This window comes from Peromyscus leucopus, chromosome 5 (genome assembly GCF_004664715.2).
Source record: "Peromyscus leucopus breed LL Stock chromosome 5, UCI_PerLeu_2.1, whole genome shotgun sequence".
In the NCBI taxonomy this organism is placed as follows: domain Eukaryota; kingdom Metazoa; phylum Chordata; class Mammalia; order Rodentia; family Cricetidae; genus Peromyscus; species Peromyscus leucopus.
This window is the reverse complement of record NC_051067.1, coordinates 54,334,518-54,349,007: the sequence shown is the minus strand read 5'-3', so window position 1 is coordinate 54,349,007 and position 14,490 is coordinate 54,334,518. Positions and strand designations below refer to the sequence as shown.

Sequence of the window (14,490 nt, the reverse complement as noted above, 5' to 3'; positions counted from 1 at the left end):
GGAGTTGTAACCAAATGTTTACTTCCACAAGATACACACATGGTAAAGCACAAGACAGTAAGTACCCCATAGAGTAGAAAACTGACACCGGATCAAGCACACGAGGCTGGGTTTCATTTCTCAGGGTCTGATGGGTCAGTGGTCATGGCAAGTGGCGCTCTCTGATTATTACTGCTGACAATGCTTGGTCAACAATACTTGCATAAAGTGCTGATAAATAACTATGTTACAAAAAGCATGGTCCCCGGGGAACGTTACAGGCTTCCCTAGACAAGTGTGTAGGTCAGGCGATAGCATGCTTGATCAGATGGCTGCCGGTTCTCCATGGGAGGTGCCCTGCTGTTGCCGCAAGGATTCCAGCTTGCCTGCATCGGACACATCATAGCTCGCCTCGTACTTGGCCAAGATCTTCATGAGAGGCCGCAGTTTCAGCCACCACTGCTCCTTGGGGATCCGGTGCCTGGCAGGAAGACAAGTCAGCCATCAAGTATTACATTTGTACTGGAAAACAACTTCTGACTGCTACAGGCTGCTGAGGGCTGTTTGAATAGCCTTCCCAGAAAAGATGGGCTTTGTGGTGCAGTCACCTGATATGGCTCTGGGGAGACACCACAACTGTTTTTTAATTTCAAGATAAGGTTTTAGTATGTAGCTCAGAGTGGCCTTGAACTTGTAATCCTTCAGCTTATCAAATGAATGCTAGGATTACAAGTATTACCACAATGCCATGTGTGTGTGTGTGTGTGTGTGTGTGTGTGTGTGTGTGTGTGTGTATGTGTGTATGTGTGCATATGTGTCTGTGTATGTACATATGTATATATGTGTATATGCATATGTCACTGGAGATTACCCCATACAGCTAGGTAAGTGCTCTACTACAAAGCTATGTCCTCAGCCCTTTATATATTTAGTGTTTTGGAGCAAGGTCTCACCATGTTGTCCAAGCTGACCTTGAATTCAGGACTCCCCTAAATCAGCTTCCGTGCTGGGATTACAGACCTATTCCACCACACCCCACTGCACAGGTGAGTTGAAACCATTCCTTCTGTTTCTTCCTAAAACATCTGCCCTAGTTTCACACACACACACACACACACACGCACGCACGCACGCACGCACGCACGCACACTTAACTAGCTTCAGAAAAGCTCATATATTACCTAAAAGAGGTCAATAAGTGAGTCCCATACAGTAGCCAGGGTAGCACTGGTGATCTGTCCTCACAGTTCCTATTCTCATACCATCTCATGATGAGATTCAGATAAGGAACATTTCATTTCATTGACTTACTCAAAATCAGTTTTTTCCCTCAGTTCTGCCACTGGTTGAAACAGGAGGTCTCTTTTGCTTATTCCCAGGACACAAATGGAATCATCGCTAACAAATTTTTTCCCTGTAAAAGTTAGAATAAGAAATCTAAGAATTACTCAGCATATTGAGTGAGCACATTTACCAGTGCAGTAAAAAACAAGACAGTGAAGGGAGAGAAACCATCAGAGAGTACATCTGTGTATCGAGGAAAGAACTGCCCCTCTTTGGAGGCCTTCTGAAGAGTGTCAGCTCAGTGCAAAGCCCAATGGGGGTGTGGAGTACTCCTGAGCAACAGCTGTGCAGTCTCTTGAGGGGACCTCTGAGACTAGGGTCCTTCCCAGACGGCCAACATGGCTCTGTTTCCTTAGGTACCATCAAGGTTCCTCCAGGATGGATACAAAGAGGCCTAGATTCTGCTGGGGCCTTCTTTATGTCACACACCCAAAGAGGAGCCCTTTACCTGCCTTCCACCTAAAGTAAGGGAGCACTTTATAGAGTGCTGGCCAAGTGTTTCACTAAATAGTGTAATAAGAATATCTGCTCAAATTGCAAGAAGAGTTCACTTTAATAATTAGTGCTCAAAGACAAACTGGGAAAGGAAATCTAGTCAGAAAGAATACAAGAGTATGAAGTGATGTTGAAAAATTATCAAGAGAATTAAAAATCAGAGTCAGGACTTTGAAAATACTAAAAGTTAGCTGGAATTTTTTATATCTGTTTTTGTAGAGCGCCACATTTGTAAGCCACATGTTGGTCATTGTGTAGATCTCTTCTGATGAAAACATACCTAGTATGACTGATAAAGAAGCCTGAGGTGGGGAGAGGGTGCCAAAAACCCTGGTATAAATACTATGAAAAGGGAATGGGATCTGGAACTGCAGGCCTCAAAAGGGAACAGTATGAAAAGTCTCATGCAAATGTTTGATAATGTAAATGATTGTAAACTATCCTAGAAAACATGTTAGAAAAGTTATCCAAGAAAAAAAAAAGTGTGCAGTTTCATTAAGCATGAATGAAATCCATTTAGCACTCAAATCTTTCCACAAAGGAAACTGGAGGTTTTGACAGATGGTTTCACAGGAAGGGTTTACCAAACATCCTGAAAGTTAAACTCCCATGTGACACAGAGTATGGAGGAAAGCCCCTCCACCCTCCATTTTCAAACTTGACCCTATGGAAACAAGAGTGGGGAAACAGCTGGCAGATGTTTTCCATCACCACAACAAGCGTCCTACCCCAAAGAACTGCAACATCTAAGCAGTCTGGGTGTCAGTCATGGGCCAGGTGGACATAAAGCAAACCAATGTGCCTGTGAGTGAGCAAAAGACTGCTGGGTCTGGCTTAGAGCCTGTGCTGAGCATCCATCTGGGTCGGTGTGGCAGAGGGAAAGAGCCCAGACACTACAGCATATTGAGTCAAGAAACTTAGAGACACCTGAAGGGTTAGTTGGCCTTAGCAGTTAGCAGTTCCATTATGTATCTTCATCAATGTGTGAACAAGACCATCAGAAAAGTACAGAAGCATACCCTTCCTTCATATGCTGTGGGATAATGCTTTTGTACACTGGTTTAATAAAATGCTGATTGGCCAATAGTCAGGCAGAAAGTATAGGCAGGCGAGCAGATGAGAATTCTGGGAAGAAGAAGGGCTGAGTCAGGGGTCACCAGGCAGACAGAGGAAGCAAGATGACAAGGCAGAACTGAGAAAAGGTACAAAGCCACTTGGCTAAACCTAGATAAGAATTATGGGTTAATTTAAGTGTGAGAGCTAGTCAATAATAAGCCTGAGCTAATGGCAGAGCCGTTATAATTAATATAAGCTTCAGAGTCATTATTTTATAAGCAGGCCATGGGACTGCGGGGGGGGGGGGGGGGGGGGGGGGGGGGGGGGGGGGGGCCCTGGCAGGACCGGAGAAACCATCCAACTAATTTGTACAAGCTAGAATGCTGAGCTAAATTACACCTTGAAGATGTATAAACTTCATAGTGACGTTGGTTATCATAGAATCCCAAGGTTATCTGTGGAGGAGACAATAAAACATTGCAGAAAGACAGTATTTAAGACTCACAGCCAAACATTAGGTGGAGAGAGCCCAAATGGAAATCCCCATCGGGTCCCTCCCTTAGAACTTGGGGAATCCTGCAGAAGAGGGGGAGGAAGAATTGCAGGAGCCAGAGGGATTGAGGACACCAGGAGAACCTGGCCCACAGAATCAACTAAGCAGGGCTCCTGTGGGCTCACAGAGACTGTAGCAACAATCACTGAGCCTGCCTGAGTCTGCACTGAATCCTCTGCATATATGTGATGGTTGTTAGCTTGGTGTTTTTGTGGGACTCCTAACAGTGGAAGTGGGGGTGTCTGACTCTCTCCCTGCTCTTTGAACTCTTCCTCTCACTGGGTTGCCTCACCCAGCCTCCATACGAGGCTTTATGCCTAGTTTACTGTACCTTGTGCCATGTTCAGTTGATATCCCTGAAAGGCCTGCCCTTTTCTGAAGGGAAATGGAAGAGAAGTGGGTCTGGGGGAGAAGGAAGAGGGGAAAAGGAGGAGTGGAGGGAGGGGAAACTGTCATCAGGAAGTACTGTATGAGAGAATTAAAACAAACAAACAAATAAACAAACAAAAACACTATTAAGGGTTTGATGAAGGGAAATAGGAAATCAGACAGAGAACTCCCAGTCAGTTGTGCATATTTCCCACCCTATGTTAAAGTTGCCTGTGAATCAAATCAACGAACCACGGTTAGATAGCCTAAATAAAAGGACCTTGAATGTGTTTCATGACACCACAGAAATAAGTAAAAGCTACATTTTACAGTCTTGCTAATGGCAAGCAATGTGTGCCTGGCAACTACTTGCCACCCATTGCTAACAGCAGAAATAAAACATTTATTTTTATTAATATGTTTAATTATAACCTTGGGAAGTCATAAATGGTATTCAGTACTCACAAGCAAGGAAGGATAAGATAGTATGCCAGGAATCTCAATGGCGGATTTAAAGGACAAGGAAAAACATCATAGCTTTATAACACACGGTTCCCAGTGAGGGAGCTGAGGCATCTCACACTGTGCGTCCATTCTCCCCACTGACTCCTACCTGCGCCCGGGGACCCCTTCAGTTTGTCGCTGATCCACGCCATAGCTCTGGCAGAGATTTTTGTTCCAAAGTTCCGATCAAATGGAGAAGGCGCTCCCCCCTGTGGTGGGCAAGGTATATGACATGTAAGTCACCCAGCAATTTCTCCAGATTAAAAAAAAAAAAAAAAAAGAAAAGAAACCAATAAAAAAATACCATCACTTAACAAGATCCGTGTGGTGTTTAGAACTGCAAATCGGCAAACATGGTTTGGTTTTGCATATACAGGACAAAAAGGAAGCAGGCCTACATGTCTTGGAGCCTCACCTCAGCCTGCTACACAACTTTGTAGTGTTCTCCACGAAACAAGTAAGCTATCATTCTTCCTGTCTGTCTGTGTGGTGCAGGCATGTGAGAATGCAGATGTGCTCATCTGTGTGTGCACATGCAGTGGGCAGAGCAAGAGATCAGGTGTCTACCTCTGTAGCTTTCCAACAATTGCCTTGAGACAGGGTCTCTCATACAACTGGAAGCTCCCCATTTAGGCAAGGCTGCCTGGCCAGCTAGTCTTCTCTATCTCACATCCCAATGTTGGGGCCAGAGGCACGTGGAGCTGTGCCAGGCTTATTATGCAGGTGCTAGAGATTCAAATCCTGGTGCTCATTCTTGCAGAGCAAGGGCTATTATTCGTTGAATCATCTTCCCAGGCCATTTCTAATATCCGGGATGAATCACAGCTTCCTTTACTGATAAAAATCTGTGGACTCACAAAAATGAGAGCATACATATTCCTACTCATCCTAACTTCAGGAATTCATGAACTCTTTTGAAATAAGTTCGTGGCTCCTAGTTTAAAAGTTCCCTCAAGTGGGCATCTTCATGGACCAGCCAAAGAGCAATATCAGTGATCTCTGAATTTGATTGAGACTCTTCCTCTGTGAATAATGTGGGAGAGCAATCATGTCTGATTCCTGCTGTCAACCTCAGGTCTCCACATACAATGGACACACATGTACATACACACCAAAGGAAGGAAAAGGGTGCATGTCTTACTCAGTGTTCTACTGATGTGAAGAGAAACCATGACCACAGCAACTCTTATAAACAAAAACATTTAATTGGAGGCTAGCTTACAGTTCAGAGGTTTAGTCCATTACCATCATGGAGAGGAGCACGCAGGCAGACATAGTGCTGGAGAAGGAGCTGAGAGTTCTATATTTTAAATCCATAGGCAACAGGAAGTGAAGTGTCTCACTGGGTGTAGCTTGAGCATTTATGAGACCTCAAAGCCCACCTCCACAGTGACACATGTCCTCCAACAAGGCCACACCTCCTAATAGTGCCACTCTCTCTATAGGCCAAGCATTCAAACACACGAGCCTATGGGAGACATATCTATTCAAACCACCGCAGTGCATATACATACATGTGCAACATGCACACACACACACACACACACACACACACACACACACACACACACACACGAATGGATGAAGATAAAAAGTTCCCAGCAATGCACATAGGTCAGCAAATAAGGAAAAATGGGGCCACTGATTCCCACGCTGACCGCTAGCCTTGTCACCTAGGTGCACTCATTTGTCATAAATGGAGAGTATTAAAAAAATGAAAAGAAATTGCCATTATTCTGGAGGTGGAGAAGTACTTCTATATTTCCAAATGATCTTGATTTGGTGAAAGTGTTAAGTAAATACTACTGGTCTCATATTCCACCTTAAATCTTATTAAATGCTAGTATTTAATTCAACAAAGAAGTAATCAGAGTATTTCCAGTCACCAGTGTTCTCGTCTACATGGAAGCTGGTAGTTTTTCCTGTAAAAATCCTGCTGTGGTTTGAGTGCGGAATCTCCCCATAGATTCATGCCTTAGAACATTTGGTCCCCTACTGGCGGTGGAGCTTGAGATAGCCTAAGTGGAGGAAGTAGATCCCTGAGGCAGAGTTGATGTCCCTTAGCGCAGCCCCACTTCCTGACTGCCCTCTGCCTCCAGACTGTGGATTCAAAGTGACCAGCTGCCTCGCACTCCTGTCCCCATTCTATTCCCACTATGGTTGGCTCTATTCCCACCACGACAGCTCTATCCCCTTAAATTATTGGCCAGCAAAAATCCTTCCTCCTGACAGTGCTTTTTGCCAGCTATTCAATCACAGCCATGAGCAAAGCAACTAAGCATTTCCCATAAACCCCAGATATTACAGAAGACAGGGAACCCTAAAGATGATGGTGTTTGCTATGACTTATAATTCTGGATACTTACAATAACCTCAGAATTTACTTATGCTCAATTTCCACAGAATGGTACCATTATAAAGGGGAGCCCTAGAAGCTCAGGGGTCACAGAAGACCTCAGCCTACCTGCTGCATGTGGCCCAGCACGTTTTTCCTGCAGTCAAACACTCCTTTGCCTTCCTCTGAGTAGAGCTGGTAAATGAAGTCCGTGGTATAATTTACATTGCAGCTTTCATTTCTGAAATGAATGTGAAGGAGTCAAGTTTACTCGGGGCTATAGAGAGGGGCTGAGGGCTTTCCAGCCGGACTGCTTAAGGCTCAGGGTGCCCAGTCACTTGCCACATCAGCCTCCTTCACCTCTGCCCCTACCCTGACTCTCTGTATATTTCCCTTTCTTCCTCTTTACATAAGCCAGGAGGGCTTAAGTAAATGAGTTGCAGATGTCTTGAAAATAACTTACAGACTATAGAGCAGAAATAAACCATAAAAGATTGCCCTTTACTTAAAGGAAAACCTGTTTTTTTTAACAACTCAGTTCTGTACCTGTATTTCTTCAGCATTCATAGAACCAGTGGAAAATGAAAGATACTTCTGGGGTTTAGATCACATGGCTGCTTTGGCCCAAGAACTCGCATCTAAAGTGGAAGTATGCAAACACTTTCCATTACCTGAGTATAAGGCCCCTCTGGATGGTGGTCTTCATTTTCTCTGTCAAATGCTCTACATTGGACTAGAAAAGAATGTTTTATCAATCAATTAGGCAGTACACTTATTGGGCACCTACTATAACACCATTTATGCTACAATGTAACACCATGTATCAACATAGTCAGCAGCTTTTACTTATTTATTTATTTTTAATTTATTTATTATGTATGCAGAGGGCACCAGATAGAATTATAGATGGTTGTGAGCCACCATGTGGTTGCTGGGAATTGAACTCAGGACCTCTGGAAGAGTAGCCAGTGCTCTCAACCTCTGAGCCATCTCTCCAGCCCAGTCAGCAGCTTTTATAGCTTAAATGTTTTTTGGGGAGGGGGGGTATTACAGTACACAGGAATATAGTGGGTAATGGGAAACATGATGGTATTGATAGTAAATCAGATGAACATAGAACGTTTAAGAGATGGCACTATGCTACTGAATATAGTTATTAGTAAATGAATACTGCCCCATCCCCAAATAGGTTTCCCTCTTAAAATACTTACCCTATACATTTGCCTAACACATACATTTTTTGAAATGATCATGAATGTGATGGTTAGTTTTTACTGTCAACCTGACACAATCCATAACCACCTAAAAGTCTCTGTACTTTCTATCAGGCTGAGTCTATAGGCAGGTCTATGAGGGATTATCTTGATTATGTTAATTGAGGAGGGAAGACTCATACTCATTGTGGGTGGCACCATTCCCTAGGAAGGGTTTCTGAACTATATACAAGAGAAAGTAAGCTAATGGCTAGCACGCATGCATTGGTTCTCTGTGCTTTTGACTGTGCACGTGATTAGCAGCTTCAAGTTCCAGCTGCTTTGACTTCCCTGTAACAACAGACCATACCCTGGAACTATGAACAAAATAAACCCTTTCTCCCCTGAGTTGCTTTTGCCTGAGTATTTTATCGTATCAATGGGAAACAAAACTAGGACCATGACAATGTTTCAAAGGGTCTGAGGGATGTTATTTAAAACACCAGGTCCCATTAAATAAGTATTTTTAAGTGACTTATACCAAACATTGGGAAAGTATTTCATATTTCCTAAAAGAATAATCATTTAAAGATACATATACATTCATAAACAGAGAGAGAAAGGGGGTCTTAACCGTTAAGAGCACTTTTGGTTTTTGCAGAAGACCCAGCTTCTGTTCTCAGCACCCATATGGTTTAACTCCAGTTCCAGGGGACTCTAGCACCTTTTTCTGGCCTATGAGGTATGCACATACACACTGCCAAAGTACTCTTATGTATAAAGTATCTTCACACACAAGAAGAAGCCTCAACCCTCCCTAGTCATAGTCACCCATCCAAAGAGCTCCTAAGACTCAAGTGCAAGCATCTGGACTTGAAGATGACAGCTGAAAAGCAAACAGCTTGCAGTGTTTTTCAACACCATCGCCAGCCTTCACAAAACCAATGGGCAGTTAGTAAATAAGGTTTCTTTACTTATCACGTGGTTAAACTAAGTGCTCTCGGAGTCATGCATTCATTGATATACCTGTAAATCTCTGATGTCAAATGGCTCTTCAAAGATGTAGGCAGCATCGGCTCCTGATGCCAGTCCCCCCATGTTGGCCAGATAGCCACAGTATCCGCCCATGGTTTCAATGATGAACACCCGGCGCTTGGTCCCACTGGCCGACTGTTTGATTCGGTCACAGGTCTGGTTAGAGACAAGGAGATCCGTCATTTGAATCCAGGACCTTGGCTAGTGCCACATGTGCACTAACCCAGGGCCTGCTCTCCCCACAAGCTGCATGTCCCTCCACCAAACCTGAGCGTGCAGCAGCAAGCATTGGGTACAGAGAGGGGCAGTAGATACAAGTGCTTAGAGGCAGCCTGTGAGTCAGAATCTGTGATCACCTGCGGTGGGGGCCTGGCTGGGCCATTACCCTGGAGAGTAGTCCTCCAAGTCAGCTCACTTGCTTTGCTGTCTGAATATGTCCTCACTGGAAGGATTTTTGCAAGCCAATATTTAGCTGGTATAAATTTATATTCCCATGGGAATGTTGGTTACCTGGCTTCCTAGATGCTATCATTACTTTTCTGATGTTTTGTTGTGAAAAGCTCTTTGTGACATGACAGGTTTTGTTTATCTTAGGTATGTCCTTGAGTGTTTTATAAGGGTACCTCTGTCCACAGAGAAGAGCTTCTTGGACAACAGCATCCAGAGACATCTTCTGGGCACTGGCACCAGGTCTCACACGGGAAAAACTACCCACTGCCTCACACCCACGGCACCCGTGTGGATGCCATTCATTTTCTCAAAAACCAGTGACAGCCTCTCACTTCATTCTCAACATTCGTTCTGTACCCAAAAAACTGAGCTCCAATATATGCAGTCCAACCTGACTGTCTTCTTGTCCTCTCCAAAACCTTGTAAGTCCAAAAACTTAACTTGTAAGTATGCATCCAAGACTTCCTGTGGAATACACAGCCCAGCCAATCCCCAGCACCCTGTCCAGCTCCCACCTCCAGCTGCTTTCCTAGCTCAGAGTTATGCTGCTCTTTGAGCCTCCATGGGAACTTCCCACACATGTGGACTCCAGACTCAGTGGAGAACTGTACATAGAAGCCTTCAAAGGTATTCCATGCATACTCCCTGGAATGGCGTGAGCATTTTCTTATACAAATAAGTAAAAGATCCTGAATCGGGATTATTCTGGATTATCTAAGAGAACCTTGGATGCCATTGTGTGTCATTGTAAAGGGGGAAAGGGGGGCCAGGACACAGAAACAGGCTATTATACAAAGGAGAGAGAAACTTCATGCTGGCTGAGAGGATGCAAGAGAAGTCAGGGGTCATGGCCTGTCAGGGATGCAGGTCAGAAAAGTAGAAGACGCAGGGATTGCCTCTCTCTCCTGGAGCTTGACCCTTGACTTTAGTTCTCTGACTTCTGCCCCTGACAGCTGTGAGCAAAAGGGTATTATATTAACACAAGTGTGCAGCCATTTATGACAACAACCATAGGAAACTCACTCAGGCTCTTTTCTGCTGTCTTATCTGCGACCTGTGACCCAGTTAAAAAGTCATTTCCTCAGGAAGACACTGTTTGAACTCTAGGACTGGAGAGTCCCTCTGGTAGCAAGTCTCATGACTCTGCGTCCTCTCTTCACCCAGTATGTCCTCCTGCAATGCGTGCTTATTAGATTTGGGTATTTCCTCCTCTCTGGACAGGAACCCTGGGCTGGGCTAATGCCACTCCACTACCCTCCACAGCCAGCTGTGCCTGCAACACAGTAGATGCTTAATACTGAATAAAAGTGCATGAGCTACTTGCCCTACCCGTCAACAGTCTAAACCTAAGAGGACAGTGCCATCCTGTTGGGAGAAGGGACTCAGGGAATGTAACAGTCACAGATCTTAGTCTTTGCTTAAGAACAAACACAGGTTTGATGAGAAGCATTCTGATCTGCAATTTCTCTTGTAGATCCCCCTGCTTTGGTGGGTGGGAAGGCCTGAATTCTCAGGCAACAGAGATGTAACTAAGGAAGAGAGGAACTTCTTTCAGGACATTCAAATACTGAAAGGGTGGTCTTTGTTACAGAGCCACCCTTCAAGGTGAAGGGAAGCTACAGATCTGCATGGCTGTGCTGAGGCAGGTGGCCAGTCCCCTGAGGGGAGCAAAACCACATGGGTTATTTTTCTAATTGGATCTTTCCCCATATGCCCATTCTATTGCCCACTAATCCAAAGAACTATGCTGTAGTCACCTGATGATACAAGAATATTACTAAGAAAGAAGCCTTTGGACCCAAGGCCCATTCATACAGTTGTCTAAGCTCTGATCTAAATGGATTATTGATTAAACAAAAAGAAACTGATTAGACTATTCCTGACATGGAGAAAAAGCCCAGGCTTTCTATGTGCCACTGGCTGGAAAAGCAAGGGCAGGGGTTTGGAATGGTCAGCCTCTGCCTGGAGTTTACATACACTCATCCTAAATACTCACTCATTACCCAGATTGCATCTGAAGACTTCAGCTGGCTTCTTTTAAAAACAGTAACCCATCCTAGCCATGTCTCACTCAATTACTCAAAGTAGTACTGACATGGAAAGGACCAGCCTACCAATGCCATCTGCCATGTGCTGAGGGGCCTCCCTAACTTCTGGCTGAGAGTGGGAACCACTTATACTAGAACAAATGCCTCCTAGCCAAGTTCATGGAGCACCAAGGGCACAGAGTGGTGATTCCTCTGGGGGAGGCCTCTGGAAGGGATCCTGCTGGAGGAAGAATGTCAAGCTACAGTTCAAACATTATGGCCATTCTGTTACACATACTGTCTTTTCAGAATGGAAATGAAAAGTAAGACAATAAGGCCTAGTTCATCACAGAGCTAATTTTTTTTAGTCAATAGACTTTATTGGATTTAATGTGGGAGCAATCATGTCTTACATATTAAGAGGTTTCCTTGCCACCTTGCCCTTGACTGCAATAACTAGTATTTCTTCAGAATACTCACTGAAGAACTTGGGTAGCCAGAGAGGGAAGGAGCTAGACAATGGGCAGGGGGATTCCTGTCCTACTATGTGCTGTAAGAGAAATGACTGATCCTCATTTTCCTGTCTGTGAATCCAGTGTCCAAGGCAGAAGGCTAATGCACGCTGGATCATCTAGGGCTTCTGCCTGTGATATCACCTGTTCAGGGAGATGTTTAGAAGGGAAAGCTCAGGACTGTGCTTGGGCCCTAAGGCCTTCAGTGACTAGGATTCAATTTACAGGCTTGTTTGTGATTCTATTTAACACACATACACACACACACACAAATTAAACTCCAAGGAGGCTGAGTATGGGCCAGGCAAACTTCCACATTGCTCATGAGCTACACCAACAGACAGGTTAAGAGGGAGATCCCTAGGGTATGGCCATCTGTTTGAGTCCCATGCTAAGATATTAGTGGAGAATTCAGATGCTTAACCCAACTGGGCACCTTCCCTTTTCCTGCAATGTAATTTAACTTAGAAGAACACTTGGGATTTAGGATCCAATCCTTTGTGCTCACTCCTGAGACTTGTTCTCTAACCCTCCTTGACATCACAACTCTAACAATGGGACTTTGGACAGAAGCAACTGCTGTGGGATGTCCTGTATGCTGTTAAAATGTATTGCTATGATTGATTGATAAATAAAACATTGATTGGCCAATAGCCAGACAGGAAGTATAGGGTAGGCAGGACAAGGAGGAGAAAATTTCTAGGAGGTGGAAGGCTGAGGCAGGGAGACACTGTCAGCCGCCGCCATGAGAAGCAGGATGTAAAGTACTGGTAAGCCATGAGCCACACGGCAAGGTATAGATTTATAGAAATGGGTTAATTTAAGATATGAGAACTAGACAGCAAGAAGTCTGAGCCATTAGGCCAAACAGTTTAAGTAATATAAACGTCTGTGTGTTTATTTTATAAGTGGGCTGCGGGACTGCCAGGAGCTGGAGAGAAACTCTCCAGCTACAAGCAACTGACCTTACCGGAAGTGATGTCCACAGCTCTCCTGTTCAGATGGTACAGAAACCCTGTGGAGAGGCCTGCATGGAGCATTTTATCTTGAGTTCATAAAGAAAAGGCGCTCACCGTGAGAAATGAGGAAACACTATCCTATTATCGAAAGTGTGGCCAAAAAGTAAACATACATTTTGACTTATTCCTTCCCGAAAAAAAAATCTCAAAAGCGTTTCTTTTTCAATTTCTAATTAAGGTCAGACAGGCGTAGGTTAAAGACCACAAGTTGCGAGTTGGAGCTGACAAGCAGGTTTAGGACTGAAGAAAAACATCATTAAGGCAAAGCAAGCAAAAGGGGAGTAGAAGCAGAAGATCTCTTACCTGGACAATCACATTCAAGCTAGTATCAGAACCGATAGATAGATCTGTGCCGGGGACACCGTTACTAATAGTGGCAGGCAAAACGCATACTGGGATGCAAAACTCCTCATGGCTGTTTCGAGCCTCACCCATCATGGCTGTTTCGAGCCTCACCCATCATGGCTGCTTCGAGCCTCACCCATCATGGCTGCAGCATGGAAAGCCTGAAGCAGCAGGGCCATGGCAGTTAGAGAGGTGCCAGTACATCACTTGCCAAGTCACTGAGCACAGGCAGTAAACTCCAGGGATGTGACAGGGAGGGAACCAAGTAACCAGCAGGAAGTTGGTCCACATGGGTCAGCAGAGCCCATGAGAGGCCTGGATTGACATCTGAGCAGGCGCAGGGCATGCTGCAACTATTCACAGGCTGCTAGGTGCATCCCTCAGCCTTGTCCTTCTTGTCCCGCGGGAAGAAGACACAAGCAGCAGGGTCAAAGCGGTGCAAAGCAGGCAGCAAAGCAGGCACCAGGCCGAGGGGACAGAGGTGCATCATGGGTTAGTCATTAGATGGAACAGCTGCTCCTTTTTCGGCATTACGGCGGAGGTGGGGAAGGAAAATGAAGTTGGGGTGTTTAAGCACAAAGCCAATGCCAACCCTTCTCTAGGTATGGATGGAGTGTGCGGAGGAGCATATGGCTGCAAGAATAACATCAAATGACTGGCATCACCAATGCAGACTGGGGTCCCTGCACCACCGCCAAATGCTGACAGGAAAAGAGGCATGCACTTTACATTACCTTCAGGTCCATCCCAGAACCCACAGTGGCTTCTGTGTGTCCCTCTGCTCCCCATTAACAATATCTATCTCCCTCCCAGAGGGAACAGCCTTTCTGGGCCTTTGGCAGTGCTGACATGAAGCATGATAAATCATTTGGAACCTCAGTCACTGCTTCAGAAGGATAACTCACTGGTACAGAGGTTTCAAATGCCTGTCTCAGGTATTAAAGCCAGGTTAGTAGTATCATACAGGTCTACTCACCCACAGTTCCTAAATCCAGGCAGCTCACAGAGTGAGGCAGGGTATTTTTAGACCATTGTGGGTGGCAAGTCTGACCCATAAATCTTATTTATCCTTCTTAGTATAATTATAGATACAAGTTGCTGCGGAATTATTGCTAGAATGCAGCATGGGACTCTGCCTCCCCACAAGGCAGCTGTAATAAATGTTGCATGTTCTATACCATCTTTCTGCAACCAAATCATCCTGAGATTTAAAACCTGTACACTCCAAGGATTTTTGGACAGTGGGTCATGGACCTGTGGTAAGTTAGTCCTTA

General features: G+C 44.8%; 1 protein-coding gene across 4 annotated transcripts in view; it reads right to left on the bottom strand.

The window, feature by feature from the left end:
• LOC114707953 (phosphofructokinase, platelet) overlaps positions 1-14,490 on the bottom strand; it is a 65,469-nt gene continuing 50,979 nt past the window's right edge. For 3 of the 4 annotated variants that reach the window (XM_028890888.2, XM_037205950.1, XM_028890897.2), the window contains 6 exons: positions 8,855-9,019; positions 7,307-7,368; positions 6,765-6,876; positions 4,410-4,509; positions 1,291-1,393; positions 1-460 (listed from right to left, as the gene is read on the bottom strand). In XM_028890888.2, the coding sequence (XP_028746721.1) occupies positions 304-460; positions 1,291-1,393; positions 4,410-4,509; positions 6,765-6,876; positions 7,307-7,368; positions 8,855-9,019 (699 nt within the window). In that variant the 3' untranslated portion in view covers positions 1-303. Of the gene's footprint in view, positions 461-1,290; positions 1,394-4,409; positions 4,510-6,764; positions 6,877-7,306; positions 7,369-8,854; positions 9,020-13,174; positions 13,312-13,793; positions 13,810-14,490 lie in introns of all 4 variants that reach the window. The other variant, XM_028890905.2, reaches the window with a different exon arrangement.